At 35.3% G+C, this 17,293-nt stretch overlaps 2 protein-coding genes across 2 annotated transcripts; one reads left to right on the top strand and one right to left on the bottom strand.

The window, feature by feature from the left end:
- LOC106872423 (ankyrin repeat domain-containing protein 46) lies at positions 1-3,559 on the top strand. Its single transcript, XM_014919423.3, has 2 exons — positions 1-534; positions 2,530-3,559. Exons 1-2 carry the CDS (start codon positions 221-223, stop codon positions 2,837-2,839), a joined length of 624 nt encoding a protein of 207 aa, XP_014774909.1. The 5' UTR covers positions 1-220; the 3' UTR covers positions 2,840-3,559.
- A 1,669-nt stretch (positions 3,560-5,228) lies between these two features.
- Positions 5,229-16,907, bottom strand: LOC106872426 (DNA-directed RNA polymerase I subunit RPA49). The gene is made up of 13 exons (XM_014919425.3): positions 16,889-16,907; positions 16,662-16,776; positions 15,382-15,485; positions 14,341-14,417; positions 13,874-13,959; positions 13,699-13,757; positions 12,591-12,741; positions 11,261-11,350; positions 10,004-10,100; positions 8,721-8,863; positions 7,616-7,706; positions 6,515-6,637; positions 5,229-5,411 (listed from the first exon to the last, which is right to left on the bottom strand). Exons 2-13 carry the CDS (start codon positions 16,699-16,701, stop codon positions 5,276-5,278), a joined length of 1,197 nt encoding a protein of 398 aa, XP_014774911.2. The 5' UTR covers positions 16,702-16,776; positions 16,889-16,907; the 3' UTR covers positions 5,229-5,275.
- Positions 16,908-17,293: the final 386 nt, after the last annotated feature.

The raw sequence follows: 17,293 nt of genomic DNA, 5'->3' as shown, positions 1-17,293 counted from the left end.
AGAACGAGGCTCGACTTCAAAACACCAGAACGTTGTCTGAGTTGCTTGTATGTTTCTTTTATCTGCGATTACCACAAAATATCAGCCATTTATTTTAACTATTGACGTTTTATTCACGGAATCAAGGGATTGAATGTCCTGTAGGAAGAAAGGATTACTCACTTAATGGGTGAATACTAAAACCAAGCTTTAAGAAATCTTCCAATACATATATTTACTTATGGTTACGACTGATCTGTTGGACATAATGGAGAGGGGACACGCCTTGAAAGATGCAATTTTGGATGGAGATATCGGCAAAGTGAAAGAGCTATTGGATCTTAAAACTTACGATCCCAACGAACAGACTAATTCCGGTAAAACGGCCCTGCATCTTGCAGCCATACGTGGGTATTCTGAAATAATCGAACTTCTTCTCAACCATGGTGCCAATCCGAATATAAAGGACCGTAATGGAAATACTCCGTTGCATTGGTGTGGTCACATAGAAAGCACCGATTTATTGGTAAGCCACGGCGCATCTTTATCTATCAGGTAAATATATAAACGAATGGATATTTCTTTTTTTTACTTTTTCTTCCTTGTTTATTTTATTCTAGATATTTCTTTTCGTTTGTTTACATGATCAACTCAGTTAAACACGTAAAATTACATGAATGAATTCATGCATATATTTATGAAAATGTGTGAGTTTGTATAGACACACACACATGGATACTATAGCTAATTGCATGGATGCGCAATTAGCTATAGTGAAGACTGATGATGCATTGACCATAAGATGTAGCATTTTCGTAATAAACTTTCTATGGTATATCTGTACCAAATATATTCGTTAAAGAACCGGGCTCTTTTTATCAAACGGAAACAATTCTGTGTTTTTATGTTCATACATGTGTGTGTGGTAAGAAGCTTGCTTCCCAACCACGCAGTCCCGCTGCGTGGCACCTTGGGCAAGTGTCTTCTAATATAACCTTGGGCCGACTAGAGGCTTGTGAATGGACATATGTATGTGTGTCTTTGTGTCTGTGTTTGTCCCCACCACCACTTGGCAACCAATGTTGATTGGTTTACGTCCCTGTAATTTATTGTTTCGGCAGAATAAGTACCAGGCTTTAAAAAAATAAAAAGTACCGAGGTCTATTCGTTCGACTGAAAATTCTGGCTGCAGTCTAATGACTGAAACTTGTAAAAGATAGAAAAATAAAATAAAAAGCTAGTATGTGTGTATGTATACACACATATACACATGTATACTTTCATATGCATATACATAAATAAATATATATATAAATATATATATATATATAAATATATATATATATATATATATACACACACACATTGTTATCTTCATCATTATCATTTAACTTCCTCTCTCCATGCTTGCATGTGTTGCATGGTGTGGCAGGATTTGAGTTTGAAGGACCGTCTCTCTTTTGACATGGTTTCAATAGCTGAATGTCTTTCCTAATGTCAACCACTTTACAGAATGTTCTGGTTACTTTTCTCATGACACCAACACTAGTAAGGTCGCCTTGCAACATGTGAACCTAAAGAGGCTCCTATTACTGAAGGAGAATTGGAGAGAGAGAGAGAGAGAGAGAGAGTGATGATTCTTGGCACGGTGGTGAGAGGGTGAACAATGGTGAGAGGAAGAGATTTGTAATTGTGAGAGGATGGTGGTAGAGAGGAACTGAGTAGATACTGTGGAGGGAGGGTATATGGATGGGACGAAAGAAACGGAAAGGAATATTGTCAGGGGTTAGTGAGAAAGGGAGAGACAGGAAGGTAAGAGTGATGGGTGGGTTGTGTAGAGTGGAGTCCAGAATATATATATCACAATGTAACCTCGTGGGCATCGGTGCCATTTTCCTCTTCGTCCGGTTTTCCATTCTCCGAACTTTCTGTCTTTCCGACGAAGGGCTCTGCCCGAAACGTCATACTCTCTCTCCTTCCTTTCCCGAGCGTCCAATAACACTATCCGTATCACGTCCTCACTTTGTTGTTATTGTTTTTTGTGTTTTTTTGAACCTATATATATATATATATATATATAATAATAATAATAATAATAATAATAATAATATTAGGGATAAAATCCAAAATTACAGGTAAAAACTCAATTAAAATCAAATTAAGCTTCACAGTATAAAATATATTAATATATAGTATTAGGGAAAAGAACCAAGGTCTATGAACTCATCGATGAAAATCCACTGTCACATATAGAAAAAATTTATAATTAAAAGTACTATAAATAATTATAATATAATGCAAAGTAAATATCATAAGATATATATATGGATCAAAACAGTTTGATTCAAATATATATATATATATAAATATGTCTCTCTTGTATATTCCATTGTTCCCTATTTCTTCTCTTATAAATTTGAGATCTTGTACCTATACCCATTAACTATCTCAGAAAACATACAAATTAATATATATTGGAACCCAACAGATTTCCAATATAATTATTTCACAATAATATTATATACTCCATCTCTTTATTTCTAATTGCAGGAATAAAATGCACAAGACACCAATTCAGTTAGCTGAACGGCGTGGCGTACCAATTGAGGTTTTAAACCACATGATCAAACTGTGGAAGTTACAAGAGAATGATGAAACAGCGTCAATCGACTCAGAGAAGGGTTACTATGGGCAAACCCTGTTTATGGATTTCTGCAATGGTGTTGGAGTGAAAGTGTTCTCCCTTGTAGTATTGATTCTCCTTGTCTGTTCCTTGTATATCGCATACTCCGTTACAGGTCTAGCTCACCATGAGAAGCGTATCCTTATTGACTCAACTAGTAGTCGAGTTGAACTTTAGTAATGTTACATGTATACATATAGCACATATGTCAATACATATATATATGTCTATGCATACATACACACACACATTATATATATATATATATATATATATATATATGTGTATGTATACATACATACATTATAAGATTCGTATTGACTGGAACTTTTAAGTTTCGCTTGGTGGCTTATTCAACCAGTGACTCTGTTCTCAGTACAGAGTGCCTCTAGCAGTAGATGTGTTGTTATTCTTAAACTTGCTTTAAAATAATAACCTTCATTCAACATTGTGCACATACACACTCATATATATATGTATATATATATATATATATATATATACATATATGTGTGTGTATATACATATATATATTTGTACATATGAGATGTAGTTACATGCTCTACAAATGTAAGGTATTACTCATCCATCTTATATAAAGATACTGGCTACATTTAAAGTTTTTTTTTGTTCTTTTGAACTCAAAGCAGCACCAATTCCTCGTAGCAACAGCTTTAGCTTTAAATGAAAGTATATGCACGTAATACATGCATGCATATCAACCTAAAACTATTAATATACAACAAATACAAACAAAGCAAATGTTTCATAAATTTCAAGCTAATAAGGAAAGAAATTTCCGTTCAAAGAATTTTAATAAATTGAAAAAAGTATTTAAACTGAAATTAAATATGGTGATTTAACAGTTCAAATAAAATTTGAACTGTTGAAAATTTATTCTTCTTCAATATTTATTTCAATTTTAGACCATGTTTTATGATTACACTTTGGTTTATGAAAACATGTTTTATAAGCACATAGTCAAAAACCTACAAAATATATATATATATATATATATATATATATATATACATGCTCAAATAAACACACTATCAAATACATATATACACACTCACAAACCACTCAACATTTTATACACCTTTTCTTTCACCTGCTGCTCACCTTGATACCTTTGCCATCTATTTCTCCTCCTCACCCTCTCTCTTTACATATAAAAATAGTCACTCAATCCACCCCATTTCTACCACCACCACCACTTGTCTCGTTTTTTTTTTTATTAATTTTCTAGTCCTTCCTCACTTCGTTTATTCTTTACCTTAGTTTTTATTATTGTTGCACTTGCTATCTAAGTGACATCATGTCCATCACTATCGTGATGTGATTGTGATATCCAAAACTGATGTGACTCAAGTTGAAGAGCTGTGCACAGACACATGTATTTCTTTGACATAGAGAGAATCTCTACAAACTGTCACACACGCACATGCATGCATGTGTACATGATTGTGATTGTGTGAATATAAAAACTATTGGCAATCTCTAGATAAAAGATGTGGGTAACAAACCAATAATTAATAATTGGTTTGAAATGAATGAGTGCCAATGGTTACTATGAAAAAACTACATGAAAAATATGGACCACATGTGTTTGGTTTAACATGTACATCATGTAGAGGATATTTATTTGTATGGAGCTGGTGATTCACTCTATGACTACTCAGAGTTTCTCTAACAATGCAATTCTTCAGGTGACTGCAAATGTATTTGTTATCGCCCAAAGTATTCCATCAAACAAGAAAAACTTTGTCACAACACAGTAAATCGCCAGATTCATATATATATATATATATATATATATATATTTACTAATACCAAACAGCGAGAATGAGTACTCAACACCGCTTTGGTGGATAAATATTATTTGTTAGTTAACAAAGCTACCAATGGTTTCATGCAGATAGAAGTCTCTCAACAATTATCAAGCCTGCCACATGAGAACATTGTTACCCATCTCCATCTTGGAGACAAGTACCAACATTCCTATGAGGCAGGTTCACTAATTGAAAAATTTCTCTCTCTGCATGAAACCATTGGTAGCGTTATTAACCCACAAATAAAGTGAATATATATACATATAACATGTCAGTCTAATATCACTGCTTCAATGAATAGGCTGTATTTGTATTCTATGCTATATTAAATTATTCTTTATTCAAATATTTCACTCGTTGAGTTTTTTATTTCCATCTTCCATTTCTAGTTGCAAATTCTGAAAACATTATTTGCAACAATTATTATATTCCAGGAACATCATTTCCAAAGCATTAAGTACTGTGATTCATTTTGGTAAAAGCTTTTTTTTTTTTTATTACTCCATTCATTAACATATTTCTAATGAAATACACTGCTTTTGTTTCAATTAATACTAAAATTAATGAAGAAACAACTTTGCTGTTATTAAACCAACCATTACAGACTGGACACTGCTGCACTATAGTGTTGTCAGTGATGTATATGATTTTCTTTTTCACATTCAGGTTAAACAGTGTAGAGTAGGTAAGAATGAAAGAATGGACAGAGGAAGACAAAGAGAAATAAAACAATATCTTGGAGCACGTTCAAATTTTATTCTTCAGTGATAACATAAAAATATTAAAGGAAAGCTTTACTGTATTTATGTGGTTTCATTACTTTTATGGGTGTTTTTAGGACCACAACCTTGTATACGTTTTTGTTATCTTTCTTCTTTTGAACGTGACAGCCGATGTAATTAAACAGCATTTGTAATCTAAAAAGAGAGAGTAAAAAAAAAGAGAAACAATGACCGAACCTTATAACCATTCTAACTGGAAATTAGTTTATATATATATAGGAAGGGCATCCCGCTGTAGAAACTCTGCCAAATTAGATTGGAGCCTGGTGTTGCCATCCGGTTTCACCAGTCCTCAGTCAAATCGTCCAACCCTGCTAGCATGGAAAGCGGATGTTAAACGATGATGATGATGATCTGTGTGCGTGGCTATGTACAAAGAAGTTTACTTCCCAACCACATAGTCTTTGGTTCAGCCCCATTGCGAGGTACCTTGTGCAAGTGTTTTTCACTAAAGCCTGTCGAGTGTGTGTGTGTAAATATACAAATCTAAGGTATGTGTGTGTCTGTTTGTCCCTGACCATTACTTGACAACCAGTGTTGGTGTTTACTTCCTTGTAACTTAGCAGTTCAGCAAAAGAGACCCACAAAATCAGTATCAGGCTTAAATAAAAAAAAAAGTATTGTGATCAATCCGTTTGACTAAAATTCTTCAAGGCAGTGCCCTAGTATGGCCACAATCTAACTGACTGAAGCTAGTAAAAAGATAGAAGATATATCTATATATGTGTGTGTCGTAAGAAGTTTACTTCCCAGCCACAGGGGTTTGGGTTCAGTCACACTGCATGGTACGATTTGACTGAGGACTGGCGAACCAGATGGCTGCACCAGGCTCCAATCATATAGATATAAATTCTACATACATATATATTTAAATAATATAAATTCTATATATGATCTATCAATAAATTCAATATGATATAACTCTAAATTATACATGATATAAAATTTATAATACATTTCATGTTATTAAATTATCAATAGATTAAATTCTATATGATATAAATACATTAAATTATGTATGTTATATAAATATAAAACATTTTATATGCTCTAAACTGTACATGATATACAAAACTCAGACAAAAACGATAAATTCTAAATATGATATAAATATGGTACATATGAACAATATATTGTGTGACAGATATACAAAAATACAAAATGGCCATGACTGGATTATGTTTGCTACAAAGCCTGCTCAATCAGGATAGGCTTTGTTTAACAAGAAAGTTACTTACTTCATAGTTTTAATGTTCAGTTCTTTCTGGACGTTGTCAAATGATAAGGAAAATTTATCAATGATCAGCAACAGGATTAAAATATGAAGAAGCAGCTTATCTCTCAAAGAAATAGTTGTCTGCCTGCAAATAATAATAATAATGATGTGTAAAAAAAAAGATGGGCTACAGCAAATATTCTGCTGAATACCACAGATTTGCTTGTCAGTTGTTTGACCTTAAACAATTGATTATGTCCCTTGGTGGCTGACAATATGTGCAACTCTGATCGTGAGCAGAAGAAGTAATTGGGGAGCAACATAGACATGTGTTGAGAGGAATTCTTTGGGGTTTGAAAAATTCACATCTGGAAACATGGGTGTTTTTATCAACATCTTTAAAAAAAACCTTAATCAGGGACCTTTTGAGCGAGATGGGCTACTCAACCTGAAGAAAATTCTAACTGGGCCCCACCTTCAAGGTCATGCGCTGTTTATCTTCATATGAAATCACCATGTCACGCATATATGGTTGTGATGCATGTGCCTGGTGTACCCTTATCAGACGGGTAGTCATGATGGGTATACTGGGCTTCGTATTTTTGTACCCGTGTCATTGTGATGGCATGCACTGCTCTCTCACTCAATAATAATAATAATAATGATGATGATGATGATTTCAAATTTTGGCATAAGACCAGCAATTTCAGGGGCGGGGATAAGTTGATGGTTTTGATCCCAGTGTTCAGCTGGTCCTTATTTTGAACAGAAGGTTAATGAATATTATCATCCCACCACCACCACCACCACCACACACACAACGACAAGAACTTAACCCTTTCACTTTCAGATTAATCTGTCAAAATCTAATGCTTATTGATTCCTAGTTTTTGGAATTAATCCTGCATTATCTCATAGATTTGAGATTTCAATGATGCTTATTTTTACAATGACATTGTAGGGCAGGTGTCAGAGGTCGGATCTAGTTGGTTTGAACATAAAACAGAGAGAATATTTGGGCCTGGATATGGTCAGTTTACATGCTAAAGGATTAAACTGAAATATCAGTAACTGAGACATACCACAAGACTAAAAACTGAAGAAAACGTGCACAAGTACTTACCTTTCTAAAACTCCATTTGAATTTCTCACAAAAAGTAAGAATTTGGAGATGAATTGTTTACAGACAATTGGAGGGAAAGAGTTCAGGAAAACTGCAGATAAAGAAATACAATCCGTTAGGAAAAGAAAAAAAACCTATTTAAACATCTCTTCCAGCACAAATCTGATAATCTGGTTCCATTCGTGCTGGTAAAGAAATCCATTGTCACTTACTGTCATGCTGATTCAGCCAGAGAATGACATTAAAGACACACATGTCTGTGGAATATTTAGCCACTTAGACATTAAATCAGGAGCAGGTAATTCAGTAAATCAAACTGAATCTTCACCTTCATCACCACACACATGGAGGCAAATCGCAAAATAATAAAAACAAAAGTCAATAGAACATACACAATGAATGGATTAGGCTGACTTTCAGTTTAAGATGGAAAAAAAATAAGGCGTGTGTAACATTTCGAGCATGGCTCTTCATCATAAAGAAGGTGGATCCAGAGAGAAGGAAAAAACTGTCCAAGAAAAGCATGTTTGGTCACATGGTCTATAACAGCACGCTCACACAGATCATATAACATCCTTCAGATGATGAATTGGGGTATCCGATTCTTGGATTTTCCTACACTGGATCATGCTACACCATTGAATTGCTTCAGAGTAAATCGTTTTTGTACCTTTGATTTTATGTGCCCCAGCATGGTCGCAGTCTCATGACTGAAACAAGTAAAAGATACATACATACACACACACACAAATATATATGCATATACATACATACATATATATATATACACACACACACACACACCAATTACTTGGGAGGGTAAAAAGGCTATTATACTGATGTGTACATAAAATGGGAAAGAACAGTGTGTCTCACTGTAACAATATTTCAGAGCAGAATTATAGTGAAATATGTAGGACAAACCTAAGAAAATTAGGCCACCCAGAAGAAATGTCTCACACATGAGATACATGTCAAGACAGAGGTTGGCACACTGGTCCAACCCATGCCAGTACCAAGAAACAAATATCAAAATGATAGCAATGTTGAAAGACCAAAGAAAATACAAGGGAAGGAAATCGGAAAAAAAAAGGGCTATACAAACGTTTTGATTTAATGGTACGTGATGACATTTGCATAAATTCCACCATATATTCAAGGTACTGCAAGCAGCAGGCTTTGGTCTCTCTCTCAGCACTTCCCAGTGGAGGCAATGATGCCAGACGCTCCAATACACAAGAACAATATCTGCAACAAAATAATAAAACATATGGAATCTATACGTACACATGTGTATAAGGTTTGTTTCAACAAGCCATAAACTCTACAATATCATTGAGCAATCATCTTGCATTTTTTTTTGTTGTTACTGCATTTTATCTCAAGATTTCTTCCTGTCTTTAAAAATACACAATTATCACATGACCTTCCAATATTAATTTTCAGTTGAAGCATTTTTTAAAATTTAGTAGAAATACTTCGTCATAATTAAGCTGCTGTTTGGGACGTACATTAGCATGAAATATTGATAGAACATATTAACTTAGTATCAGTCTAAAACAAGGAATTTGTAACAGAGAATTAGGGGCAGTCAGAATAGTTACATTTTTTAAAATGGTCTGGGAAAAGTTGGAATATTAGGTGCGGGTGTGGATGTGTGGTAAGGTGCCACTGCATGGCACCTTGGGCAAGTGTCTTCTACTATAGCCTCAGGCCGACCAAATCCTTGTTAGTGGATTTGGTAGACAGAAACTGAAAGAAGCTTGTTGTGTATGTATGTATGTATGTATGTATGTATGCGTGTGTATATATATATATATATATATATATATTTGTGCTTGTGTTTGTTCCCCCACCATCACTTGACAATCAACGCTGGTGAGCTTATGTCCCCGTAACTTAGCAGTTCAGCAAAAGAGACCGATAGTATAAGAACTAGGCTTAGAAAAGAATAAGTCCTGGGGTCAATTAAAACTGTTTAAGGCGGTGCTCCAGCATGACCACAGTCAAATGACTGAAACAAGTAAAAGAAAAGAATGAATGTATGTATGCATGTATATCTATGTGTGTCTGTTATCCACCATCATTTTGACAACCGGAGTTGGTGTGTTTACATCCCTGTAACTAAGTGGTTCAGCAAAAGGGATGACAGAATAAGTACCAGGCTTAAAAAACAAAAAAAATAAGTGCTGGGGTTGATTCATTCAACAAAAAATTCTTCAAGGTGGTGCCTCAGCATAGCCGCAGTCTAATGACCAAAACAAGTAGAAGATATTATATAAAGAGTACTCAATACATATAGAGCACAAAATTGGTAATACCTCGTTTTGACATTCTAAATTTTTCGCTTCCTTTAGAGGATAAAATCTCGTCAATGACTCAACTTACACATTGTCCCTTTTTAAAGACTCCAAATTTTCAGGTTTAAAGTTCAAAATGTCTTGGGAATATTCAGATAGACAACCCATTTCTGCAGGACTAATAACTGAAAAATAAAATAGGAAACGGTCTTAGAATTTGAAGAGAAAAACTCCAGCTTTGTCATTGTTTGAGCAAAATAGTAAATGTTGTTTCCAGTCCTTGCAAAGATACAACATGAACCAAGAAAAGAAAGAGAAAAAAGATATAATAATAATAATAAAATAAAAATAATCCTTTCTACAAAAGGCACAAGGCTCAAAAATTTGTGGGAGGGAAACAGTTGATTAGATCAACCCGTGTTTCACTGGTACTAAATTTATTGACCTCGAGTTGATCTCAGAATGCATAGACAGATGAAATGCCGCTAAGCATTTTGCTCAGTGTACTAACGATTCTGCCAATTCACCACCTTAATAACAACAACAACAATAATAATCCTTTCTACTATAGGCACAAGGCCTGAAATTTGATGGGGGTGGGGGGAGTCGATTACATTGACCCCAGTACTCAACTGGTACTTAATTTATCAACCCCGAAAGGATGAAAGGCAAAGTTGACCGGAGCAGAATTTGAACTCAGAATGTACTGATAGGCGAAATACCGCTAAGCATTTCATCCAGTGTGCTAATGGTTCTTTTCTACTCTAAACACAAGGCCCGAAGTTTTGGAGAAGGGGGCCAGTCGATTAGATCGACCCCAGTACGCAACTGGTACTTCATTTATCAACCCCAAAAGGCAAATCAACCTTGGCGGAATTTGAACTCAGAACAAAGACAGATGAAATACCACTAAGCATTTCACCCGACATGCTAACATTTCTGCCATCTCGCTGCCTTAGGTGATAATCATATAGTTCCTAGAATTGGTGCAAGGCTTGAAAAAGTGGGGAGAGGGTCAGTTAGTACCACTGATTACATTGAGCCCAGCAATCAACTGGAACTTGCTTTTATCAACCCTGAATGGATGAAAAGCAAAGTTTGGCCCTGGCAGAATTTGAATTCAGAACATAAAGCTAGCAGAAATGTTGCTAAGCATTTTGTCTGGCAACATTAGGATTCTGCCATTTCGATGCCTTAACGACAACAATGCTCCCACTACTACTTCTACTACTGTATTTCCTATTATCAACCACTTAAAATCAGATATTTTCAAGTTTAGTAACATTTAGAAAAATAAAATCACAAAATTTTGGAAAAAAAATATAAAAAGACATTTAAAACTTACTATCAGAGAGATTATAGACATCTTCAGGTGATGTCGCATCAACATTGCAGGGTGGTAACAAACTAGATTCTGGAGTTTCAGGTTGTGCACCTATAGATGCAAAAGATAAAACACAAATCAAAAGAAAGCTATGAATGTGGCTGTCCGGTACGAAGCTTGCTTCCCAACCACATGGTTTCAGGTTCAGTCCCACTGCGTGGCACCTTGAGCAAGTGTCTCCTACTATAGCCTCAGACTGACCAAAGCCTTGTGAGTGGATCTGGTAGATGGAAACTGAAAGAAGCCCATCATATATATGTATATGTGTGTCTGCGTTCGTCCTTCCACCAACGCTTGACAACCGATGTTTACATACCCCGTAACTTAGCGGTTCAGCAAAAGAGACCGATAGAATAAGTGCTAGGCTTACAAAGAATAAGTCCTGGGGTTGATTTGTTCAACTAAAGGCAGTGCCCCAGCATGGCTGCAATCAAATGACTAAAACCAGTAAAAGAATAAAAGAATATTGGTTTCAAATTCTGGTACAAGGCCAGCATTTCTGGGGAAGGTAGGGAGTTGATGCCATCTACATCAACTCCAGTGTTCAACTGCTACATCGACCCTGAAAGGATGAAAGGTAGTCGACCTCGGCAGAATTTGAACTCAGAATGTCAGGTCAGAGGAAACACTGCTAAGTATTTTTTCTGGTGCAGTAACAATTCTGCCAGCTCACCACCTCCAAGAACATAATCTGGCAGGTGGAAACTGAATGAAGCCTATCATATTTACATCTACATGTATGGGTGTGTGTGTGTATGCCAGAGAGTCTGTCTCCTTGTCTCAGGGGCAGACTGATCCGTCAATCAATCAGGCACTGCCTGAGGGCCCACACTCTACATGTTAACTCTACTAAAACACACATTCAAAGGGGCCTGGTAAACAGTTATGCCTGAAGGCCCAACACCCTTCCCAGTCTGGGAATTGAACAAACAATCTGATGATCAGGAGTACAACACCCTAACTACTAGCCTACACACCTTCACATTTGAATGCATACAATAAATTGGATTCTGCTAAAAGCACCCAAGGGGCATGGATTGTGTCCACCACTCCAAGTACAAATAGAGGGCATCTGATAGAGAACTGCACAGTTTCCATCCACTTAGTTTTAAGGTTTGAGTCACTACAAACCTCTGATTTGAAGACATTTGTTCTAGGTGCTATGTAGTGGGATCAAATCTGGAAACACACGTCTGTTAAGTGAACCTCTGGCTATGCTTGGATCAAAATTAATTTAGCGATATCAAAACCTTTACCAAACTTCCTCTCAAAATAAGAGATGCCAACTTACCCTCGACAGGGAGGTCTTCCTTATTTAGAGTCTGGTCTAATATACTATCCATAGCTTCATCCAGTATGGTTCCATCAACTACGGTTTTCCTATAGCTATCAATTTGTCGTCGTGATATCACGGTGCCAAATGCATTAGTCAACCTAAGTTGCTGTAAAGAAACGGGGGGGAAAAAAAAAACACAAAATATTTTTTAATACATCTGTAACATATTTAAATTTTCTTTACATTCCCACCTGTCCATTTTTTAAAATTCTAATATATTCAAGGTATAATAAGAAAGCTGAAAATCTCCCCCACCCCCAAAAACACATAACTTCCTTTTCCAACAGCAGAAAATTCTACCGCAAGCTGGCAACCAACAGTATAAAGCCAAGTCCTGTAATGATTTTGTTATAGAACGCAAATGAATGATAGAAGGGATTAGAATTTTCTGCCTTACTGCCTTCAAAATGAATGTAAGCAATGTTAGTAGCATTCTTGTGATATCATATGCTCCAGTAATGGCAGACCAATGCAGTTCCATGAAGTTATGACTAATATATTTACGGTATTATATCCATTTAATCAAGTAAAAATAGGCTGGACAGGTATACAAACTGAGACATTTTTCTTTTATTTTTTTACTTGTTGCAGTCATTTGACTGCAGCCATACTGGAGCACCACCTTTAGTCGAACAAATCGACCCAAGGACTTATTCTTTGTAAGCCTGGTACTTATTATATTGGTCTCTTTTGTTGAACCACTAAGTTACAGGAACGTAAACATACCAACATCGATTGTCAAGCGATGGTGGAGGGACAAACACACAAATATATACATATATGATGGGCTTCTTTCAGTTTCCATCTACCAGATCCACTCACAAGGCTGTGGTTGGCCCGAGGCTATAGTAGTAGACACTTGCCCAAGGTGCCATGCAGTGGGACTGAACCCAGAAACATGTGGTTGGGAAGCAAGCTTCTTACCACACAGACACGAGGTAAACTTTTATGCAAGTAATCTTACAAGCAGTGCGTGATTTTTCTCTTCATGCTATCTTTGCAACTCTACTAACTAATTAATGAATAACTAATCAATTAATAATAGAAGGTAAAAGTTACAAACCTGTTCAACGTAAGACAAACTTAAAGTCTCTGAAATATCTTCATCTTTTATTTGTATTTCTGAAATATGGAGAATAGAGAATGGAAGAGAAATTTTATTAAAGACCAGGAATTGTTTCAGATGGGGTGGAATAAAAAGGGTTAAACAACTCAACTCTGAAATTGAAGTAAGTTACCTGGGACTTTGGGATGCAAATTAAATATTTCCACATCACATATTTGCATTTTCCCTGTATTTTTGTTTAAAACACCAACATAATGTCTGCAAGAGAGGACAAAATATCATTATTATGAGAAAATGATATTCAAGACGGTATAATGATATCAACAAAATATTGGAATATACTCAAAAGAAAGTACAAGGCTGTGCAGTTCTTTTAGTCCTGTCTCATCCTAGACTACTAAACCTCGCAAATGTGGATGTTATTATAAAATGTATTCAGTACACACTGTAAAACAGTTGGCAATATGAAGGGCATCCTGCCATAGAAACCAAGACATAAGACATATACAAGCATGAGCTCTATGGAAGCAACAGTTTCCACTAATGAGTTGGATTGAAAGAACTTGATGAAGCCATACCACCACGGGGAGTGAAAATAGAATGATGATGAAATTAATTCAAGAAGTTTGCTAAACTCACTTGTACATTTCCGAAGAGTTAGATTTTTCACCACTGAAGTTGTCCCCAACATAGCATATTGAGTCCGTCTTCCCAACCTGGAAAGTTAATGATTTAATTACGAAACAATTCAAACTAGTGACACCTACATAAAATTAAACTCTTTATAAATATTCATATTTCTTAAAAAATGAAATAATTGCTTGTAAAACTTTTAAGAAATGCAGGTGAGGAGTTAATTGAAAAATATAAGGTAATACAATATCTGTAGCTTTGTCTTTCATTCACTGACTTAATTCACAAAAACTCACCTTTATTATAGTGATTGGCCCACTTTGTAAAGTGGTTAGCATTAGGAAGAACATCCAGCTATAAAAATCATTCCAAAGCGGAGCTTGCTGTTGCTAGTGCCATGTATAAACGCCCCAGTCCTCTCTATAAAGTGGTCGGCATTAGGAAGGGCATCCAGCTGTAAAAACCATGTCAAAACAGGTAGTAGATATCAGTGCAGTCGTCTTGCTTGCCAGCTCCAGTCAAACTGTCCAAACTCTACCAGCATAGAAGGTGGATTTCAAATGATGAGGATTAATTTGGTTGACATGACCAAACAGTCTCAGCTCAGACTGTTTGGTCATGTTGCTTGATTTTTCAAGTTAGATCTTGTTAACCGTGATCTCTTCACTGAGAATCCAGCTGGGTTGACAACTTGTGTTGATTGACCACATGCCACATGAGCATGACAGATGAGGAGGTATGTTGTGGCGATAGAGACTGACGGGGACTCTGCTTGATGGGTCACCCAGGAGGACCTGGGGATATACCAATAAATGGTGAATGCAGCCACACAATGCAACAATGCATGCCCCACACCTCACCTGACCTGCTCTACATGTGGCTGTATCCATGCCCTTTGCAAGGCCCTTCAATAGCATACACATGTAGCTTGACAGATCGGGATATTAAGTTCTTTATAACAATTCAGAGCCATGTTACATATCTGATTCACTCTACAATACTGATAAGATGAAAATATATTCAATCATTCATTTGAGAATAACTTACCAGAATCCGTTTCCTCTTCCCATTGTAACTCTGATTTTGTTGGTAAGAAAGAAATTTGATCTTCTTGTGCTTTTTTTTCTTAAGTTTTCCATGAGAGAAAGTTGCTGTGTGGAATGTATATAAAAACACAATTCATTTCATATTTAATGTACGCATGTATTTTTGTAATTATATTTATTTTTCTACAGTGCAATAATTTTATTTCTGTATTAAATATTGTAATGTAGGTGAATTAATGTATGTTGTTATTGCCGTTTGGAACTGCTATAAGAACTATCCTAGAGATTTACAGTTCGAATTCAATCTGGGATTACATACCGGATTTTCCAGCATACAAGTCGAATTTTCAGACCAAAGATTCCATGTGAAATGCGGCAAAATTTCGAAAGATAGTGATGATGTTTATATGTTTACTCTACATGGCTACAATTTTTCACGTCGACTTGTATGTCACAAGATAATGTACATATCCAAGACTATCCAGGTGACAATTAGAAATCAAATTTATTGAAGTAAAGAGATTCATCCAAAATATGGACAATTAAAGTTAAAGGTGAAATTGGAAGCAAATTATTACAACTATGTGTCTCGTGATACAAAAGCTTTTAAAGCCTCGTTTTCCACTAATGGACAACAGATGCTTGGAAAGAAATGATTGTTGCTGCTTGTTATTTGCTGATACGCACCATAGTAAACAATATAATAAGTAATGAATGGTTCAGTGTTCTTTTTCGCTACATAAGACAGATTTGCATTTCCATGAAGATATTTATGGTTTAAATCAATCACAGAAAACTACGCCCGCATGACTTGCTGAATGGCATGTCAACGAAAAATTACCTTGAATTTTTTAGTAGTGCTTTTCGAAGAAGGTTGCCCCTTCTTGGTTAAAATAGAGAGGTATGGGTATTCTTTCGCTACAAACAAAGAATACCGAGGTATGTCTCTGAAGAGAGGAATAATTATAAGATTGGGACAACCAAGAGGAAGTCTTCCAGAAACAGTAATGCTTCAACGATTAAGCTATACATATGTCTAATAATGCTTTTAAAGTATAAAATTCATAACTAACAAAGAGAATAATGTTTGACTTAAAATATTAGTGTCCAATATTGATTCAATGTTTTCATGTTTACATTCCAGGTGAGAAGAAGTTAATCATAAATGAAAAATTCAATCGCGAAAAAGGAAAAAAAACTCTTTACATAAAATATTTAAAGCTAAATAAAATAAATGGTACGAATAAAGCAAGAAATATTGGTTATATGTATATAAATTACCAAGTGTTAACGTCGGACGTTCTTCTTTCACTTCAAACATTTTGAGAGATTTAAACCATGTGGAGTTAAGGATTAATTGGTATTAGGCCTTGATGTGGAGGTTTGGAATAGACCACTTTAATACGGGCACGGAAAAGAATTGAAAAATAAAGGAAAAAAATTAAAAAATGATTTACCAGATTAGTTAGAAACTAATTCGGTATTTGTTTAGCGTCGATATCTTTTACCTTTGACTGCGGCCATGCTGGGGCACTGCCTTGAAGGGTTTTCAGTCGAACTTTAAATTAATATCTCGAAGAGATGTAAACCATAATTCATATATGTTTGCGTGAATGTATTTTTCGCTTGTAAACAAGATAAACATATTTAATTGCAATAATAATAATAATATTTGGTAGCACTTACGTAAGTCATTCTAATTTTTATTGTTAATTAAAAAATAAGTAATATGCAGGGTGTCCACAAAGTCTGGGTACCTGGAGTAAATAAAATCTTAACAAACAATTAAATATAAATGATAATTTCTTAAAGTATGTCTTAATCCCCATGTGGGTACATGGAGCAAATAAAATCTTAACATAACCAATTAGATATAAGAAATAATAATTTCTTAAAGTACGTGTTAATCTCCA

This window comes from Octopus bimaculoides, chromosome 13, assembly GCF_046866305.1.
Source record: "Octopus bimaculoides isolate indiv1 chromosome 13, ASM4686630v1, whole genome shotgun sequence".
Taxonomy (NCBI): Eukaryota; Metazoa; Mollusca; class Cephalopoda; order Octopoda; family Octopodidae; genus Octopus; species Octopus bimaculoides.
The sequence above is the reverse complement of the archived record's forward strand: the minus strand, read 5'-3'. Positions and strand labels throughout refer to the sequence as shown.